This window comes from Thunnus maccoyii, chromosome 14, assembly GCF_910596095.1.
Source record: "Thunnus maccoyii chromosome 14, fThuMac1.1, whole genome shotgun sequence".
NCBI lineage: Eukaryota > Metazoa > Chordata > Actinopteri > Scombriformes > Scombridae > Thunnus > Thunnus maccoyii.
The window spans coordinates 17,382,262-17,402,964 of NC_056546.1; the positions used below are offsets into that span (position 1 = coordinate 17,382,262).

General features: G+C 39.7%; 3 protein-coding genes across 7 annotated transcripts; 2 read left to right on the top strand and 1 right to left on the bottom strand.

Moving 5' to 3' along the window:
* Nucleotides 1-2,955: 2,955 nt before the first annotated feature.
* On the bottom strand, nucleotides 2,956-6,756 carry mettl18 (methyltransferase like 18). The gene is made up of 2 exons (XM_042434357.1): nucleotides 6,376-6,756; nucleotides 2,956-4,096 (listed from the first exon to the last, which is right to left on the bottom strand). The coding sequence occupies exons 1-2, from the start codon at nucleotides 6,478-6,480 to the stop codon at nucleotides 3,143-3,145; spliced, it is 1,059 nt and encodes a 352-aa protein (XP_042290291.1). The 5' UTR covers nucleotides 6,481-6,756; the 3' UTR covers nucleotides 2,956-3,142.
* An 89-nt stretch (nucleotides 6,757-6,845) lies between these two features.
* zdhhc16a (zinc finger DHHC-type palmitoyltransferase 16a) lies at nucleotides 6,846-11,575 on the top strand. 3 transcript variants are annotated; one of them, XM_042434355.1, is made up of 11 exons: nucleotides 6,850-6,977; nucleotides 8,253-8,510; nucleotides 8,619-8,813; nucleotides 8,908-8,996; nucleotides 9,119-9,147; nucleotides 9,257-9,390; nucleotides 9,598-9,681; nucleotides 9,772-9,857; nucleotides 10,387-10,510; nucleotides 10,691-10,761; nucleotides 10,875-11,575. In XM_042434355.1, the coding sequence occupies exons 2-11, from the start codon at nucleotides 8,277-8,279 to the stop codon at nucleotides 10,975-10,977; spliced, it is 1,149 nt and encodes a 382-aa protein (XP_042290289.1). In that variant the 5' UTR covers nucleotides 6,850-6,977; nucleotides 8,253-8,276; the 3' UTR covers nucleotides 10,978-11,575. The 3 variants fall into 3 exon arrangements, with proteins under 3 accessions (XP_042290288.1, XP_042290290.1, XP_042290289.1); XM_042434354.1 differs by having other exon boundaries at nucleotides 6,846-6,977; nucleotides 9,598-9,857; XM_042434356.1 differs by lacking the exon at nucleotides 9,598-9,681 and having other exon boundaries at nucleotides 6,849-6,977.
* Nucleotides 11,576-13,062: 1,487 nt separating this feature from the next.
* ubtd1a (ubiquitin domain containing 1a) lies at nucleotides 13,063-20,411 on the top strand. Of its 3 annotated transcripts, none has more exons than XM_042433784.1 (5): nucleotides 13,063-13,456; nucleotides 13,903-13,989; nucleotides 18,312-18,539; nucleotides 19,077-19,262; nucleotides 19,479-20,411. In XM_042433784.1, exons 1-5 carry the CDS (start codon nucleotides 13,405-13,407, stop codon nucleotides 19,682-19,684), a joined length of 759 nt encoding a protein of 252 aa, XP_042289718.1. In that variant the 5' UTR covers nucleotides 13,063-13,404; the 3' UTR covers nucleotides 19,685-20,411. The 3 variants fall into 3 exon arrangements, with proteins under 3 accessions (XP_042289718.1, XP_042289720.1, XP_042289721.1); XM_042433786.1 differs by lacking the exon at nucleotides 13,063-13,456 and adding an exon at nucleotides 13,642-13,780; XM_042433787.1 differs by lacking the exons at nucleotides 13,063-13,456; nucleotides 13,903-13,989 and adding an exon at nucleotides 15,331-15,519.
* Nucleotides 20,412-20,703: the final 292 nt, after the last annotated feature.

Consider the following 20,703-nt stretch of genomic DNA (forward strand, 5'->3'; position numbering starts at 1 on the left):
GCACAATGAGGTTAAGCGTGCCATGACCCTCCCTACTTCTTAAGAAAATCATCATGATGACTTGATAACGTCAGCCTTTCTTCTTTCATTGGAAGATTGAGCAAGAGACCATTACAGTGGCAAGTAAAGTTCACTTAAACAGTGATCAGTCGGTTATACTTCTCATTCTCATACAGTAGTGCAATATGTAAATCAAAACATGTACCTTTTCATAAATTTGCAACAGATCGAGAGGCATTTTCTGTTAATGAAATAAAATGAAAGTGGAAATAAAACTTCTAAAATTCAATTATGATTAAACGGATCCAGTCCTCCGATTAGAGCCTATGGAGAGATTCAGGGTCATCTGAGGAATCTTCCAATCATCCTCTCAACTTAAGTATTCCTGGAAAAGCTTCACATCCACTGAAATGAAAGTCTGGCTGTTGGGCTGATGCAAGCACTGAATCAGATCATGGTGATAGTGCTCTGGTCAAGGCATGAAATGACTCATCAGTTATGGCCGTACACTCCCAGGAAAAGAACTTTAGGACAGTGTGATTACTGACATTCAGTTGGCCGATGTATCTTTGAACCCTCCAAAGTAAGTTTGATATTAACCAACCACGTTGTATCCCAAGATCTCTTCCTTTATCTAAAAAACACCTAATTCAAGGACTGGAGTCAATATTGACAGTGACCGTACAGTGAGATAATTCCTTAATCCTATCTCAGCTACTGTAGTTTATTCAGTGTGAGCCCATATTCTTTTAGGTTACATGCAATACAGCACAATGAATTTTCTGAGGAAGGCCACACCTGAACATGTTCAGGAAACTCCTATCTTCCCGGCAGTTGGACTGGGAAACAACCGGTTCTACGGCCTATTACGAGACAAGAAATCCAGGGCATTAACCCAGTCTTAAGGCATTCACTAAGTTAAACAGCTCTCATACAAAAGATTAGATCACAGTGTGACCAAACACTCCTCATCTGCTGGTTCTCGAGAATGTGGAAGTTGGTATTTCTTAGTAAGTACTCTATTTTAATAAATTTCACAACTTAAAACATGTTCAAAATTTGTAGCTTATAGTCTTTTTTTATAGGCAGAAAATTTCAGAAAAAATGTGTCCGGTCTCCTAGGAGAATTTTACCAAAGTTTCAAATAATACTTACCCCAGTTATTCACTGATGAGCCTACTTTCCGGGATGAATCTGAAATACATCTCCTCATAAAGGCCTTCCAAGACTGCGTTCTTGTAGAGTCAAACTTAAACACACTTCAGCAGGCCCATCTCAACAAACAGATGTTTGAGTGTTGAATCAGCAGCAGGGCTTTCCAGACTGAATGAACACGCAGCACAGTATGCCATCCCTTACCAGTTCACCTGCATGCTCTCCCATGCCCTCCAAGTCCTAAGGAAGGATAGAGCACACTGTCTGACATTCAGCGCAAAGAACCTTAAATACCACCACCTTTCACATCACCCACCGGCCTCCCTTCCTCCCTCCTCTCTATCTGTTTTTCATGCACTCCCTCTGTACGGTAAGCCTGACAGTCACTTCCCAGTAAGAAGGAAACAGTGGGAGTGAACAACACGCCCCCTCACAGTGAATCAACACATAATAGTTTCTGAGGAAAACCATCTGACTGGCCCTGCCCCCTGTTCCCATAAAGTAAGCAGGGGAAAGGCTGTGTCTACTCGAGGAACCAGGAATTCCCCCACAGGCCATGAACAGCTGTCGAGATGAGAGATGATGACGAAGCGGGCACACCGGAGGTTTGACGGCCGGGCATATGCAAACAGAAACCGTGTTTGGTATTTTGTATATGCGTAAGAGTGAAATAGTATTCTAACACTACAGTATATTTACATAATAGGTAATTGGAAATTCTGTCCACACACTGTGGGTGTTGAAATGCACAGTCATGTTTGAGCTGGTGACACTATGTTTCCAGGTAAAGTATTTTATCTTCTCTAAATATTATTTATCAGCAGAGCAGTGTATGCTGCTTGCGTCATGGGCATATTTAGGATGAGGTTGATTCATGTGAAGCTGAAGTCATTCAATCAGGTGAGGTTTGATGGAGGTGTATTCAATAGTACAATCTCCCTAAAAATAACTGTGTTTGCTCTTTGGTCATATTCAAACAAGACAGGGACATGGCACTGATGGTGTTAAATCAGATAGATATGACAGCTTCGGGTCAGCAAGGTAAAAAAAAAAAAAAAAAAAAACAGCTTTTAAAACAAGCTGTCAGTCGTAATGACTTGAGACAGTTTCGTTGTTTAGTGACCGTGTAGAAACCCTTTGATTTCCCCATTCTTTGCTTACCACCTCATATACGAGAAACTAGTCTGAACCTGATGCATACTTCCTCAGAAAAAGCCCTGTCAGATTAATTCAATGGATTTCCTTGATCTGGACTAAAAGGGGATTCCACTTTGTGTTGGAAAAGTTACGGCCCAGTTCCCTTCTTGTTCTCGGACGCTTATTTGACATATTTCCAGGATGTATATAGTCATTACCGTGCGTCACATCTTTTAGTTTTGCAACAAACCACACCCAGAGGACAGTATGAAATTTCACTTTACAAAAACAGAAGGTGAAAACCAGCATAGTCAAGAGAAGCCATTACCAGAATCAGAGGTACAGAGACCCCATAGAGTCCCACCATTGATGTGCAGTGACTCTAGAATCCACTTTCAAACTACATCCTTGGGCTGGTGGGATAAGTTGCAATTGACATTTTGCGCCGGACTTCAGAAACAAGCCTGGCTTTCATGCTGCTGTTTGAACACTGGGGAAATCACTTGCAAAGGTCACTGAGCCCATTTCCTTTCTTTCCTTCCCCCCCATTTATCTAAAGACCTGTAACAGCCCCTTTCAACTGCACTTTAGTTACTGGCAGACATATTCAAATTTCTATATAGGAAGTGAAAGAAGGTGTAGGTGACCAAAGACCAAACAGGAGACGAGACAGCATATTTTATTACAGCTTTTTCTTGTTTTATCACTGTTACACTCATGTACAGACTCCATGTAGAGGACTAAAAGACAATCCTTACATTCTTTATATCAATTCAACTGTGTAGTAATCCTAATTCCCATTTAACAGAACACAGAGTCTCTGAATAAAGCTGCATATTCAACCCACAACTTAAGTGTCCTTTTTAAAACGTAGGACTACTACATGTCTCTGAAGTCCTTCTTCACTATCCCACAGGTGATCCATGGAGAAAATACCCCTCTCCTCCACAAACGTCTCAAACAGGTGCAGCCCACCACCTACACCAAAGTAGTGGGATTTGGTGGCGAGGTAGACCAGTCCGTCTGCTGCCAGCAGTTTGCGAAGGGCCTCATGTAGAGCAGGGTAGTATGCGGTGTTGTAGATAGTCTCTGACGTGAAGATGATGTCGTATTTTGGTGGCGGGTCTTTCTTTAGAACCAGAGTAAGAAATGTGCTCCAGTCACCAGAGAAGAAATGGCACCTGGCTAGTAGTGGATGCAGGGATGGGTCAACAGCTCTTTTCTTAGGAGGTGGGTTGCCTTCTTTTAGTTCTTCTTTCGCCTTTGTTTTACAAGAATCCACCTCCTGGATTTTTCCTTTTCCCCTCCCTTCTATGTCATCTTCGCTGTCAACATCATCCTCTTGGCAGTTTAGTATTACATTTGGCACTGTGAGCTGTTCAATAACTGTACTGTTATAGTCTTGGAAGTGGACCTGCCTGGCTCCTCTCTTCAGAGCCAATATCCCCAGCAGCCCCGCACCGCAGCCCAAATCCAAAACCGCCTTCCCCCCAAAGGTCTCTCCGTCTTTCTCAATCAGCTCCAGAAGGTCGTAAGTGCACTCCCACACCTTCAGCCCTCCCTCGTACAAGCCAGAGATGAGATCAGACCTCTGCTCCGTAGTGCGGGAAAGAATTTTCTCCTCATCCTCTCTCTCTGACACAGTCTTCTCAAAAATTGTCTCATTGAGGAAGTGGAGAGGAGGGAGAATTCCAATGGTGACTGTTTCACAGACGACATCCGCAAGGATGAGATGTGGGTCAGGTGGTGGATGGTGCTCTTTGGCCTCTTTTACTGGCTCTGCTGGTTTGGTATTGTCTTCCGTCTGAAAAATACAAAGCAGTGTGTACGGTTAGGGAACATATTTTCTAAGTTACAGCCTATGTCTGAAACAATAGAGCTATGTAGACAACATGTGTTTCAAATTGACAATATTACAGCTTACAGATACCAATCAGCAATACAGTGAGGCTGTACAGCTAGAGGCAACTAAATATAGCATGGAAATTTTCTGATCTCAATGACTTCATATGAATTTCTTGCGAATTGTGAATATCATGTCATGTCATGTCATGTCACGTTGCGTGCCAAGTGTTTTCGGTAAGGAACGAAATAAACAGTGTTCGTGATTTATTAATACATACATGAGATTAAACATTTACATTAAATTAAATGTTAAAGGTGTCACTTAACACACAACAATATGTAATCCTTACTAACCAAGAGAACTAGTGGTGATGTTGACATGTATTAAAAATGGGTTCACAACTCCAAGCTTCAGTTAACATGGCTCATGTGACATCTGCTTATGAAATGGATTTTGTAAGGTCAAATGAAGAAGACGCTCTGTTATTAGATCTGGGATCCTCCTGAGTGTGAAAGCACAAAGTAAATGCACATTTAAGCGTTTTCATTTATGAAGTTCTGTGTTTGACTGTTAATTTGTTTGTCTGACTTTGGTCTGATTCTGTATGTATTTACTACTCAATTTATGCTCCTTTTTCTATAAAATGTGCCCTACAAACAAAGGCTGTCACAAAAACTAGCTGACTGGTGACTGACTATGATGATTAGACATGAAACTATTACAAATCAGCCGTGTGATTCAATGTGTGTGATATAAACGTTGTTTGCAAATGTCATGTGTGTACTGATACAGCTGTTGTCAGCTGTGGTCACACCCTCCAGAGCTCACTAGTTTAGATAAAAAAAACCAACAAACCCTAACGAATTGTTGCAATCATCAAAGCTTTGGTGTCAGACATAACAATAACAACTCTATTAATATGAACTTGTATGATTTCCGTTATGACTTTTTATTGACACATGACACTGTCTTGTGACGTCATGGCTCATTGGCAGGGAGGCTGTCGACATACGCTCTCTGGTGGATGCATAATTACACCATTAATACACTGTAATGGAAACGTTTCTGTTGTTGATTAGCTGTACAGTTGCTCATATGGTGGAAGATTTGAAAGTTGTTATTGAAGATATGTTAAATAATCAGCATATACGCATAGTATGTGTATTGGTGAGGCATTGTGCCCTTTTCTTTTCTAATAAGATTAAAGAGTACCCCCATTCAAGACGCAAATTGATACTTCTTTTGAGTGTTATTGTAACAGAAGACAGGTCTATCTTCATTGTTGGTTAAATATTAAAATTAAAAGGCCCTTTTTCACAGCAGACATTTTGACTTGTCATGGTAGGAGAAGCACAGGTATTACTAATAACATTAATGATGGCTCTGTTCTGTTCAAGTACACCAGTAAACCACAACGGTGTGACAGTGAGCCAGCACGCACAGCACCAAGACCCTGAAACTGATGCAGCTAAATAGAACTCAGCCATCACTAAATTTATTATTTACACCTGTGCTTTACTGACTGACTTGTAAAAGTGTCTTCTGTGAAGAAAGCCTATAATATTCCAGCTTGATATATTCCAAACTGCAGTTTATATGCGCAGTCTTTCAAAAGAAATCTGTAACAGTAAATATTATCATATAATCATATTCATTCATAGAAATGAAAGAAGAAGAAATCCCCTTGAATTTCATTCAGGAGTAATTAATGAGGTTAAGATGTTTTTTTCTTCTTTGGTGTTATTACACACCAGTTAGTCCAGAAACTGTATCAGGGCATGTCTCAGTTTCTCTTATTTTAACCAAAGAGGTGTTTTTTGTCAACTCAGTTTAATGTTTTTTAACAAAAAACTCAAATGATCATTTCTCAATGTAATCTGCTGCATTGTTAACCCTTTGAATGTAATTTTATTTAATTATAGTTTTATTATAATTTTGCTCCATTTGTTTTGATGTTGTCTTAGCCCTGCTTGTTCTCATTGGATAATTTGCACTGTTACAGATAGAAATACAATGTCGTTTGTCCTCCAAGACTTTGTGATTTACTGTATGTAGATTTTATATCATGGGCCCTGCTCGACCCCCCTCACTTCCCCCAGCTCTCTCAAACTTATATAGCCACTGCAAGTGCAGATTACACGATAAATCGTTTCCATCCTTTATTAGATTAATACCCAACAATAACAGTGTAGGCTATCCTATGGTGCCAGTAAATCGAGTGAGACAACGTTACTCACAGATTTATCAGTGTGGTCGTTTTTTCCCTTTCGCAATTCATTTCCATCCAAGTCGCCTGGATTTGTTGTTTCTGCGTGCACGTCGAAGTTAAAACAAAATGACATGATGGACGTCAACACCACACAAAGTTAGCTCGGGGTTGGAAAGTTGGTATCTGTTAAGCTTAAAACAGGCTCCACATGGCGAGCAAACTCGTGTGAGGCAAACTGCAAATCCCAGAGTTCATTGAAGCGAAGCAACCGATTCCCAGCTTATTACCTATCTTTTAATAAATAAACTAACTGCCAATTAACAGTCTATTCAAATAAGTGTGGGTTTAGAGATACATGTTTTCAAGATTTAGGCTCATACATGTAGATATTTGTAGGAAACCATCCGTGCCGAGAATATTGCGTTCAATTCCTGACTCGAATTACCATCATGCCTTTCGCCGCAGTTCAGGAGCATGCGCACTAACTCCGGATCAGGATTCAGATGTGATAACTGTCACAGAAGGTGTCTGGTACTGCTCTTCTTCGCTAATATGTACTGTTTTTGCCTTTTCTTCTGAAAATGTCGACCGGACGGTTGGTTTCGGCAGTTTTCTTGCATTCATAGAGAAGTAAGTATTCCCTAATGGAAAACCGAAATGTTATTAAATACGAGAGTAAGTTATGAGGTGCAACACACAGCGTCGGATATTTGGGTACAGGAAAACACTGAATGACATCCAAACAATAGGGATTTGGGAGTGTGAGGATTCAATGAGACTGTTCCACAATAATGTTTACCATGAATAAGTTTATTATTTAGCAGTTTCATGGGGCGAAAGCAAAGCTAACCGCCTTACAGTGGTGTATGGTGGTGAATAGTAGGTATATCAAATGGAATTTGGGAGCCAGTCAACCTGAATTTGGGAGTTAAGTTTATATAATCCGCCACTCCACCAGTGGCTGAGCCAAATGACACTTGAACTTCATCTTGTACAGCTAAAATGCAGCGTTAAATAGACCAACAAGCCTGCCGATTGTTGAATAAATATAGAGGTAACTAACTGAACATGTCCGTAGAAATGCACTTGCTGTGCTGCATTCCAGACAGGGTGGAGTCTGGGATTATTGCTGAAACGGTTTGACTATTACCCGTTAAATTGACTGACTAAACATAAATCTGCAACTATTTTCATTATCAATTAATTGTGTTTGTTCTATGTTAAGCATTTTGTTTTTCCAGCTTCTCGTTTGATAGGATGCGCTGCTTTTTCTTGTCTTTAGTGATAGTAAATGAATAACTGAAGAAGTAGTTTGAAGACATCCACATGGGCTCTAGGAGATTGTGATGAACGTTTTCAACTATTTTCCTGTATTTTATAGACAGAACATTAGTTGATTGGTTGAGAAAATAATCAAGAGATTAATCAATAATGAAAATAATAGTTAACTGCAGCCCTACACTGGATAATTGTCAGTCAAGATTACTTTTATGTCCTTTTTGCTGAAGGTGGATGTATTAGCTGAACGTGCGATTAGTGTAACAATTAAAATAAAACTACATTTTGTTAAAGGACAGGTTCACAATTTTTCAAGTCTGTCTTAAAACAACAGTCAGGTGCCCATATGAACACTGAAAGAGGTTTCCCTCGCTGTAATCATTCCTCCTGTTCATACTGACTATTAAAAGATCCCTTTCAAATGTGCTTTCAATGTAAATGATGGGAGCCAAAACCTTTTTTGTGCAAAAATACATTTAAAAGTTTATCCGAAGCTTATATGAGGCTTCAGCAGCCTGTCGTATCAAGTGAAAAATTGTGATTCCGTCCTTTAAGACTCGTGTGTATGTCAACTTGGCATTAGGCTGTGAGAATCCATTGTTGATCGTTTCTTTATTTGCTTTGTAGGTGGGTGCATTTTACAGATGCAGGATGCGGTGGTGTCCTAGCTCTATTCTCCACCTGCTGCGCTGTGTGCGGTTGCGGTTGTGTACCAGGAGAGGAAAGAACAGGCTGCCTTTGTGGATAAGGGAACTATCGGCCTACATGAAACTACTGGTGCAGTCACTGTACTTTAACTCCCTCACAGACTCAGATGTGATTTTTGATTCAGTCTTTGAACCAGTGTTTTGGACTGTGGATTATGTCACCCGCTGGTTTGGCCTGGTAAGTGTGTGTGTGTTTTTGTGTTGTGTGCTCATTTAATTAGTCTCAGAGAGTTTTTAACTTTTTCTCTGAACCTTTCTGTGTCTGACCCCTGTCTTTGTCTGTAAGGTGTTTGTTTGCCTGGTGGTGATACTGACCAGCTCCATCGTGGTGATAGCCTATGTCGTCCTCCTGCCTCTGGTACTCAACACTTACTCCCCTCCATGGATCGCTTGGCATGTTTGTTATGGACATTGGAACCTCATCATGATTGCTTTTCATTACTACAAGGCCGCCAAGACCTCCCCTGGGGCCCCCCCTACAGTAAGATATAAACTCCACTTTCCTTTACTAATCTAGGCATGAATTAAATTCACATTTAGTGATGCCACTTAAAATGTCTTCTTTTTTCTTTTAGGAGAAAAATGACATTCCGTTTGTAGCTGTCTGCAAAAAATGCATCATGCCCAAACCAGCAAGAACGCACCACTGTGGTATCTGTAACACGTGAGTCAGTGTTGCTTTTCTTCTGTTCGGCCGGGTTAGCAGGAAGTTTTTTTTGGTGTCTGGTTTGGTGCCACCATAGCCTCATGCTTTGTCTGATTGAATCTTTTGTATTTCCTTCGCAGGTGCATTCTGAAAATGGACCATCATTGTCGTATCCTTTGTGCTAAAATCATTTCAAATAATATTTTTATGCAGTATTGGGAATCACATAATGTGACTATAAAACATGAAAGTGGTTTTCCTTAATTTCAGCAACTCAGCTTGGTTGAATAACTGCGTGGGACATTTTAACCACCGTTACTTCTTCTCCTTTTGTCTCTTCATGACCTTGGGCTGTGTCTACTGTAGCATCAGTGGCAGAAACTTGTTCCTAGACGCATACAATGCTCTTGAGGTGAGATATTCAGACTTCACAGCACACTGTTGGAATGCTGTAGCCCGTGGGGCTGCTTGGGGGTTTTGTCCTTGTAAGGCTTCTTTGGTATTAACTGTAACTTTTCTTTTATGTCTGGTGTCTTTCTCTATGGGGCTTAACTGTTCGCTAACTGACACTGTTTCTTTCTTTAACACTTGGGTTTGTGTACACGGGCTGCTTCATTAGCGCTTTAAGCATTTGGATGTGGAAAAACCAGGGGTACCAGTAACAGGGATGGGACTTCTTATAGGGCTTCTCCCTCCTGGCCAGGTACAGTCTCAAAAGTACACACACAATGACAAGAGTAAGCTTATCCGTTGTTATTATCATCTGTTTTGTAATATTTTTTTCTTTGTCAAGACTCACTATCAGACAGCTGCACCTCCATACACCTTTAAGGATAAGATGATTCACAAGAGCATCATCTACATGTGGGTGCTTACCAGGTAAGATGTGTATTTCACGTTGCCTATTGCCATACATAGCACCATACCATCTGGTGTCAGATATGTCCCAAGTCCATACCATAGTTTGATAGTTCATTCACACTGGAAAAGTGACAAAATCAAGCGTACTCAAAGATATCGATATGTATACTGATTCTGATTTTGATGGACACAAATTAATGCACAAAGGAAATGGAGAAGCTACTCACTGCTGCAAAAAATTAAAACAAATTATAGATGGTATTGGCACAGCCCTAGGAAGACCTCAGAAAACAAGAAATAAAGTATTTAATCTTTGGAAAAACATTTTTTGTTAAGTTTAAATGGCAGATCCATTCCAGGTTTGCACTTTGATTGACACGCCTTGTATTGGCACATTGATTTCCTTCATACCAGCTCTAACCACAGTGTACTATCAATTACAAACTGTAAACTGTCATTAAGTATGACAGAGCCTGGAATTGGGACATGGTTGTTGTTTTGTATTGCCTCGGCAGCAGATCAAATAAATTATGTTTTGTTCTTTCAGCACAGTGGGTGTGGCACTAGGAGCTTTGACCGTTTGGCACGCAGTTCTCATATCCAGAGGAGAGACCAGCATAGAAAGACACATTAACAGCAAAGAAACACAGCGACTGGCCAAACGGGGAAGGGTGAGCTTGTTGAATAATTAAAAAGTTAAAATAATTCTGGTTGAAAGTTAAGGGAGATTCTTTGTTATGATTGACTATAAATCCTCAATTAATGGAAATTTGTTTCTTTAGTTTAAATGGCTCAAACCTTTTAATATGTTATTAATTGCTCCCTTTTTGTTACTCTAACTGTCCTGACAGGTATACAAAAACCCGTTCAATTATGGCAGGTTGAATAACTGGAAAATCTTCTTCGGTGTGGAAAAGACAAGGTGTGTTTCTCTGACGTTTGTCGAGATTTAATGTTAAGATACTCATATATCTTCTTATCACCAATGTCTTGTACTTCTTGTAACTTCTGCGTTGCTTTATCTTTTGTCTTTAGTCACTGGGTGACACGTGTCCTTCTTCCCTCCGGTCATGCCCCACATGGTGATGGATTGACGTGGGACATCTTCTCAGTTAAAAAGGACTTGATACCCGTATGACAGACTCTTCCTAGACATACTCAGAGTCTACAGACTTTGCTCTGTCCAGCCTACTCTGGTCATTTGATCCGATTGGCGTAAAGATTCTCTTTATGGTGGAGAAATGGGGTCATGCCAACCTCCAATACCTCAAAAAATGCTGTGGCATAGCTCATGGTTTGACGGTCTACATTTTTCGGCAATGATAAGGCAGTTTCTCTTGTAGGGTTTGTTCTCTACTTGAGTTACAAACTGGTCTTAGTTGACTCTGAGCTAATGACGGGTTTGATATTTTTACGTACTGACTGACATATCATTGGACTGAAGTACTTGCAAAGAAATGATTTTTTTAAAGCAAACAATCTCCGCTCTTCCTGCCCAAGATAATATTCATTCAAAAAAAACTTCAAAAAAAAAAAAAAGAATAAAACACTAAGGTTTGGGACATAGTCATTTCTCCCAACACCTACACCCCTCTATCCCATTTGCACCCTCCAGTCCAACATATCATTTGATTCAAACATTCAAGGAAAACAGCAACACCATGATAATGTATTATTTATCTGTATTTTGTACTTGTTAAGTTAATAAATCTTTATAAATTGCTTTATTTAAATAATTTGCACAAGGAGTACTGGGTTATTACTAAACATGCAAATTCACTGCACACACACACACACACACACACACAGATTGAATTTTTGTACATCAAACCCTGTTTTGAAAGGACATATTTTCATTCTGGTAATTGTAAGGTGTGTATGACCACAGAACTGTTTGGTATGCAGAGCTTTTTTTGCCTCAGGATCATCTCACAGTACTGTGCAAACTCCAGCTCCGGTGTTACGTCACAGAGTTGCTTGTGCAGATAGACCCAGAGACATCCTCTCTGTCAGTGGTGGAGGATTAATTGAGAGGCATGCCAGATTTGATCTGCAGATTCGTATTACATCAGAAATAAGCAGACACAGTAGTGCAGATGCAATAAGAAGAAGACAAATGAGCTCCCACATGTGATATCCGCCATTTGATCCTAATCATGGCAGCATGAAACTACTGGTTGATAGAGGACGTAACAATTAGGAACTGTTCCACCCAGGATGAATATTTTGCAATCAGGGCCTTTAGCAGACAGGTAGAAAACGGATGCTGATGTTGTCAGTTAAAAGGGTAATGCAGTAGAGAGACAATGTCAGATAAAGAGAGAGAAGAGATTAAGGGATGAGAACAGATTTCACCCTCTTTCACCCTACTACTGCTCATCACACCCTCCCACTCTGTCAGAAACAGACCATACACACTGACCTGTCAATATTCAACCTTCCAGCAGATGTCAGTGTTCATCAAGTGAAGTTTGGTGAGAAGCTGTCAGTGACTGAGTCAAACTTCAACTTTAAATTTTGAAAGATGTAGATGCTATGTGATGACTCTCTGTGGGAGATTGACATTGTTCCAAATGCAAAAGTGTAACCTTCCTTATCAGGCACCTTAGGTTATTAATATTGTTAGGTGTTCCTGTTTTTACCCTCACCTGTGCACACTATAAATGTATATGTTCACCTAACAATGAAAATGGATTAACTTGTTCCCAGAGTAAGATACAACATAATCCAATATAAACTAAAACTAATTTTATTTAGGATGCATACAACAATCTCTTGATTGAATCTTCTTGGACTGACAGTTTTCAGACAGTATCAGGCTCTTTGCACAGAGCTTTATTCCAATGCAACTGTAAATAGTTAGGTTATAACCTTATAGAAGTCAAAATTGGTAATTTTTTTAAGTCATGCAAATGAAAGTCAGAGTGTGTGTTTTATTGCAAATGCCAGATTTGAAGAAAATGATCTTTGGCTGTACAGGAAGGTTTAATAACAACAATAAACTTCCGCTCTTCATGTCACATTAAAACCCCTGTTAGGTTGACCCAAACATATAAGCTACTGCATTAGGAGAGAAGGCCTTCAATCACTGGATAGTTACTAGTTAAGTATATTCTAGTCACTGTTTTTAAAAACTATTCTGATATCCTAAAACTTGGTAAACAGGATGTGTTTGTTTGTTTGTTTTTTTACAGTGTGCACTTCTATTCTGAAGGATAGTCTCTGAGTGTCTGTTCTCACTCATTGAACTTGACGCACGTTGGACGAATGGGTCAAGACTGCGCATGCGTGCAGATTGATACGGCTTTAATTCTAGATCAGTGCAAACGGATTGGGCTGGAGAGCACTATTCGTTATGATTCGGGGGGAATATTGATTGCAGATTTTTTTCTGGGAGAAGCTGTTGAAATTTCCTGGAGGCTCTGCAGGGCCAGACTGGTTACTAGCCCGCCAGCCCTGCACGGACACACGGTTCCCAGTTTGACTCTGTCAACCTGCTGACTCGCATCTTCTGCAGATCGTCGCGCCAGGATCCAGTGATAACTTCACTTGGAAGCAAGTTCGGATGTGGCAAGCAAACTGCAGACGAATGCATAATCTAGCAGACTGGATTTCTGGTAGGCAAATATGAATCTAATCTTTTTTTAAGTGCTGATACAGCAGATAGTTTGTGATCAACGAGGCTGCAAATTAATCCAATCCCGTCGGAATAAAATGTTTTAAATTACTAATAAATTGTGAAATTCATAAAGCCAATTTCTAATAAATAAATGGAAAATCAGAGCAAGTGTGGCATGAGCTTTAGACGCGTGTCCCAGTCAGCTGGCAGTACACGTGACGTAAACATCGCAGCTTGTCTGACCTCACAGGAACAAGGAGTGCTGAGCTGTCATTATTTCCTCATGATGCTTTTCATCTAAGGCAGTTTATTTTACATCATCGTCAGTCTTTTTATTTGACATTGTCATTTTAATAGACTTTTAAGTATTTACAATTGAACAATATGGACACATATGTAGATGGATTGATGACTGATGATTTGTCTCCTTGGTGTGGCATGTAGGCACAGTGATGGGAGGCTGTGTGGGGAGGAGTAGGACAGATGGACAAGGGAGTGCCCGAAGCTCAACAAGGAGCAAAAAACGTGGAGGTAAGAAGCTGGAACATATTGGACGTCAGCTCTTGAAATGAGCACATATTTTGTGAGATAATGAGAACATTTCTGACTGTAAGACACGCAGAAACTGGGGGATAAAACGGTCTCTGTAATATAGATTTATATCTTTGCAGGGAGTGCTGTTACAAGTGAGATAAAAGGTGGTGATAATAGGGGTCTGGAGCCTGAGAAAGCCTATTAATCTTTGTGTAGGCTCAGCATTGTTTTATTATTTAGGTAGCATCAGATTTGGTCATTTCATCATATTGTCAAGGGGAGCAGAGTATGCATCCTCTGACACATCAGACACATTATAATTATATCAGGACACATTGGGACAATACAGAACCAGCACAGCACACCATGCACAGGGGAGTGCAAATGGGTTCATTGCACCAGCCGGATGGACTATAAGAATGAAAGATTTATGCATTTGTGAGAAAATGCAAAGTGAAGGCAGAATTTCTCGCTTCACTCTTGCTGCACGGGTCATTATCTGAAATCTCCCAAGGCTGTCTCAGGTGTTAAGTGTTTCAGGCCTCACATGTCTAATCTGTGCTGACGATCTGCTAATAGGACAGCGTTTGATTTCAACACTGTTCAGTCCATTCCTTGTGAAAAAGAGGCTGCGTGCTGCGATGTATTGTCATGCATTATGCATTGAGCAGCAGCAGGGGCCTGCACAGAGACTTTTCATGTCAGAGTTTGACCTATTTAGTGCATGATTTGCCTGATGTCAACCTGCTGTAAAATATATTTTCATGCAGAGAGAGGTAATGTACCTGCAAGACGAATGTGACTTTGGTTCTTGTTCATAACCCCGAAACCTGCTACTTCTGAGAGATGCAAGCACAGAACGCCTCTCTAGTTGTGCGACTGCAACATCCGAGACGGATTTGCATCTCCTCATTTAAATAGCAAGAAAAACAAATCACCTGTTGTGAGTTGCAGTTCACAGAAGTACAGTAGCTTCTCCTTCACACAGACTGTAATAGTCTGACAAGGGTTTATTGTCTTTTAATAGGTTTAGCATGTTGCCTTTGGGTATTTTTATCCTGTCTCTAAATAGAGCTGATAGGATTAAGCCTCTTGTGTAAAGAAGCCACCTTCTGGCTAGGACACTCAACTTATTCTCACTATATATTGAACCTCTTTCCATGAACTGATCCTGTAGTATTTTTGGGTTGCCAAGTGTTTGTTATTAGAAAGGATATAAGTGGAAAGAGTGAGTTCATTTTTAAGCAACTGGGGAATTGTCACGATGATTTAACTGAGCTCTGAACCTGAGGCTGCACACGATAGCAACCTAGATCAGGTGGGTGTCTTGTCAATCGTGCGGAGTGTTTACAGCAAGCTGGTTGGACACAGAACAGGCTGACGGTCTCTGTAGCTCATTAATGAGGACTTTGGATGTAGTTTGACTCACAACAAACGTCAGACAAAGAACAACTATGGGAGTACCTAATTCCAGGGAATACAACTACTATCATGCTCCAAATACACCCTTTAAGATTCTGCTGAAAAGTAAGTATAGGTTTTTGTGTGGGGTTAAAGAAATGCTTTTCATGTTTTCTGTTTTCATGTTTGCATTGCTCATTGTGTTTTATCATAATTTGTCTCAGAAGGTTTAGTGTTGAGTTCAAGATTTACTGTGTTGTTGCTGCTGTTTTTATTGTATTATGGTTTTCATGCGCTTTTGTGTAACAAAGAATGTATTTTAATTATTCATTTGCCATTATAGCTTGGCTATAGATGAAATAGAACAAATGAAAATTAGGAAAACTGTCCAAAAATGCCAGAAAAACAAACAGAATGAGGTCGTAACATTAAAAATAACATCTTCCACAATGCTGCCTCTTCCTGAAATAGCACCAAAATAACACATTCCTTCACATGAAAATAACTTCATATCAGTGTTTCCTTCCACCAGGAACATTTAAGCTCAAGGAAGAGAACTTGATCCACTGACTTCATTCAAAATACCTAAGCTTCTATTCCAGGTAGCAAGGCTTACATCTAAAGACACACTGCTAAAGCTGATCTCTCTGTACATTCACAGTTCACCGTACACAAACAACCAGGCTCATAGACATACTACAGAGATGAGGTGAATGAAGCATCTGTCATATAATGCAGGTTTCCATCCGCCTCATTCTAGTCACCACCAGTAATGTTATGTTTAAGTATGCAAAATCAGGACAAGCTCTAATCAGGCATGCTTTGTTTAGCGTGTAATGTGCTGCAAGCCATGTTTTTTCTTTCAAACCTCATGACTTAAAAATTTCCCATAAATCCTCTGAACTAAAACCTTCGAGTGGGGTTTTTCTTCATATTGTCTCAGGATACTCAGGCTTGATATTGTTTTTCTTGAATTAATTTGTCATCACAACAAATCGGTTCAACTTGCACTTTGTGCAGCTTGCATGTACGTCCCCGTCTCTGCCAGCCAGGATGCTCGTTAGGATTCCAGAGAACCAAATATTTGCATGTGTTAGGCTGGCATGTTAATGCAGGCAAATATATTTGCAACTTTGCAATCATCAATCCACAACAACAGGAAGAGATAAGCAAGAGAAATACAAAGAATAGACTCATTAACAAAATAATGTAACACACCCCAAGAATAGTATAGAGTAGTATTTTTTTTTTTATAGCTGCACACTTCTGAGACATTGTAATTATGGCTTTGGAAAGATAAAAGAGTTCATTTGATGTTAATTCTGGGACTTTTTATCATTAAACATAGAATGTAAATTACTGTATAAGGGTGTAAAGTGTGGTTATTTATTTGTGAATGAATATGCAGGCACACATACAAAAAACAGACCTTAGATACAAACAAACTGGCAACCTGAAACACATCATCTTATGTATAAAGGCCATTGTGTCACATTTATCATTAGATAGTGACCTGCATTGTTAATAGCATAGAAGATCATTTAAATCTGTGCATGCTGTATGATGGGAATGGCCAACAATGCCCACCTTAGTAAAAAGATTTAGACATTTGTTCTTACAATGAAACATTTCACTGCAAATAAGAGTATATTTGACAGAGTAGAGGCCAGGGTTTTGCATTATCAGGAACCTGATAATGCACTAATTGATTTGTTGTGAACTGTGATTATATTTCTGTGTGCCTGCTGTGTAAAACTTGTATTAGTCTCTGGATGTTTTTGTTGCCTTTCATTGGCCAAAGTGTGCTCGTCTTTCCAACCAATGCCTTATAGGATAGGGGCAGATAAATCCTGTTATGTGGAACCTGATTACTGCCTATAATCCACTGGTGTGTGCTTGTTTGTGTGAGTGAATGTGAGCACACATGTATGTACGTACGTATGCGTTACTGGTCACCGCTGTAATCCACAGTGCTATAAATAACTACTTTGATTTTCCTCCCTCTCTGAATCAAACTGACTTTCTTGGTACTCTGGTGAAGTGGATGTACCGTACCATATATACCAGTGGAAAAACCTGCAGTAGTAATAATTGGTTTTACCTAATAATTAATTAATAATTGGTGTTACTTAACATATATAGTAAATGACATAGTGTTAAATATAACAAATGCAAGTGGCTGTATACATACATAGTGTGTTTTTCTTCATGCAGAAAGACCTTCAGTAAGGGATTGCCAGTCTTAAGATGAGCCTTTCAATCCTTGTCTGACCTCAGTGGTGTTTACATGACCACGTGCACAAATGACCCATCAGCTGTAATACATTTGAGTTTTTAGGCCCTCTAATGTATCTTCTATAAATTCTAACTGCACTGAAAGATGGCATATTATATTCTAAAGTGTTTGTTTTGGTTATAATAGTCTTGCATTTTCAATGACAAATAGGTAAACCATTTAAAGCCGTTTCGTTTCAGTCATTTATTTCCCCAGAAATCATGACTTGACTCAGCTCTGCTTAGAGCTATTAGTGTCTGAATCAACTTCTGAATCACCCAGAAACGTTTCTTGACACTTGATCGTGCCTGAGGTCAAGTTAAAGAGCTCAGCCTTCTTTACAGCAGTTGTGACCTGAGCCAAACTGGCAAACACCTACATAATAATCAGGGTTCTTAGAGCTTCACAAGGAGATGCTTAGTTTTGTTGCTCTATAATCCCCTTTAGCTGTTAACATGGTGACATTATGTCATTATGAGAAATCAACTGTAAAAGGTTACTTCAAATGTCATCCCTGGTGCTTTTTAAAAACAAAATGTTTGAATGAATGTAGAGCAGCACATGTTAAAGGTTTTTATCTCTGTTTGTATCATCTAACAGTCCTGAGATCAGATTTAAAACCGCCTTCTTTTGTGTTTCTCAGGACGCAATGAGCCTCTCAAGAAGGAGCGCCCAAAATGGAAGAGCGAGTATCCGATGACGGAGGGCCAGCTGAGGAGTAAGAGGGACGAGTTTTGGGACACTGCTCCGGCCTTTGATGGACGCAAGGAGATCTGGGACGCACTCAGAGCAGCAGCGCTGGCTGCAGAGTGCAATGACCTGGAGCTAGCACAGGCCATAGTGGACGGAGCCTGCATTACTCTGCCACATGGTATGAAATACACCCACAGGCACAGAGCCACATGAACACACTGACCAGTGATGCGCCCTTACATATGGAAATGTGCTTGACCCAGCTATGAATTGTAAGCTGTAAATGTCCTGGAACTTTCAGCACAAATGCATAACTCATTACAAAACATTACACATGCATCAGCTGTTCAGAGATTACTGCTGTTAGTTACATAATAGTCGCAGTGCTGCGTGACCACTGTGAATGGATTGGTGCACAGAAAGCCATGGCAGAGTTAGGTGGAAAAAACACTTGCACGGTTAGCGTGTATTTATCTAGACACATGCAAGAGTGCTTTTGCTTTTAACAATTTCACCAGTTGGAGGACACTGGTGTTCGGTGTCATTGATGTAGGAAAGTACATGTGATGGCCTCATACTTCCACTGGTTTATTGACAGTATGGTACAGTAGGGAGTAGAAAAAAGGGTTTCTGTATCAGAGTGAAAATTAGTTGCTGTTACTGATTTTTTTTTTGGGAAACTGGTTGTTTAAATAGGTCATTTCTCCCTCTGCAGGCTCTCTCACAGAGAGTTATGATGAACTGGGCAACCGCTACCAGCTCCCAGCGTACACTTTAGCCCCGCCTGTCAACCTCATCTCTGAAACATCCAGTGAGAACAAAGTCTCTGAATCCACACAAAAACAAGCTCAACATCTTCCGTGCAGACAAGAGTTCCAGTTGCGGGTGCGATTGTCAACAGGTAAGAAAAAAAACCCAAAACATGACATTTCTCTGATTTTACCTTTTGACTTTTGTTTTAAATCTAAAGTCTTCATGCTGTGGAGTTCATATTCATATGACATTTCATCTCATCTCATCTAGACTGGAGGCTGATTAAGAATTCATTGCTTTGCAGTGTCTCGCAGCTTGCTCAGAAATCAGTGTCAAATCTATTTGTGTCCTCTTGCTTTCTTAGGAGAGGATGTGCGTCTGACAGCCAGCATGGCGGACTCCATCGCTGAGCTGAAAAAGCAGTTGGAGGAACAAGAAGAAATTGACGTGTCCCGCCAGAGGTGGTTCTTTTCGGGGAAACTCCTGACTGACAAGACTCGTCTGCAAGACACCAAAATCCAGAAAGACTTTGTCGTCCAAGTGATTGTCAATATGAACCCTCCTAACTGAGCAGTGAGGAAGAGGAGAGGGGTATGAAGTGATGAGGAGATGAAGGACGTGCCGGAGAGAGGTGCAGAAATGCGAGTAGGGCTTGAAATAATTTTCCAGTTGGTACTGCAGTGGAATTTTGTGTACATTTTTATATAAAAAGAATATTGCTTTTATATTGCTCCTTTTTGTATTTTTTTCCTTTTTCCAAATGAACTCAGAATATTGAAAGCACTGAAACACTTTAGATTAAAAGTAGGATCCTAAAATGCACCACCCAGTGTCTGTCTGTCTGTCTGTCTATTTGTGTGGACATCACTCTTCAGTAAATCACATCAACTCACAGCTCTATTGTTTACACGGGCACTCCTCCTTGTCATGTGTGTTTGTACTTGTGCTTTTTAAACTGAATATGGTCCGTTTGGGGATCCAAATAAGGAAAAGCCATTCTCTCTTTTTTCTTAAAAAAAAAAAAAAAAGAAAAAGATTTCTGTCATGTGATTTGAGATTTAGGATGAGGGTGACAGAAAACTGTAGAGAAAAAAAATTGTAAATATCAGCCTCTATGTGTTGTTTGGTCATGTAACTGTGTGCACACTACAATTTAAAGTCCACAACTGTACTCATAATAAAGACATGGAATGTAACGAAGGTACCGTTTTGAACGGTAATATGGGAGGATTTGATGTTTTAAAAATTTCACCACTCCAAACAAGATATTGTAATTTTATGTACAATATGATGCTCATTGTACTTGAATAACTTATGAATAAATATTGTAAATTTAAATGCTTCACCAGTGTCCTGATTTGTAAGCACTATACACATACTACTGATCTAGTCTAGAAATGTTTGGTTATTAAAGTTAGAACTTATCCTAGAGCCATAACTTGTAATTGGGGATTTCAAATAGAAAAAATAATAAATAAATTGATCTATTTTAAGGTGTCACAAGCAAAAAAAAAGTCCTAAAGGTGTATAGTAGTAGTAGGAAGGAATAGTGTTAATATAAATACATCATGTATAGAGCTAAACAGTGG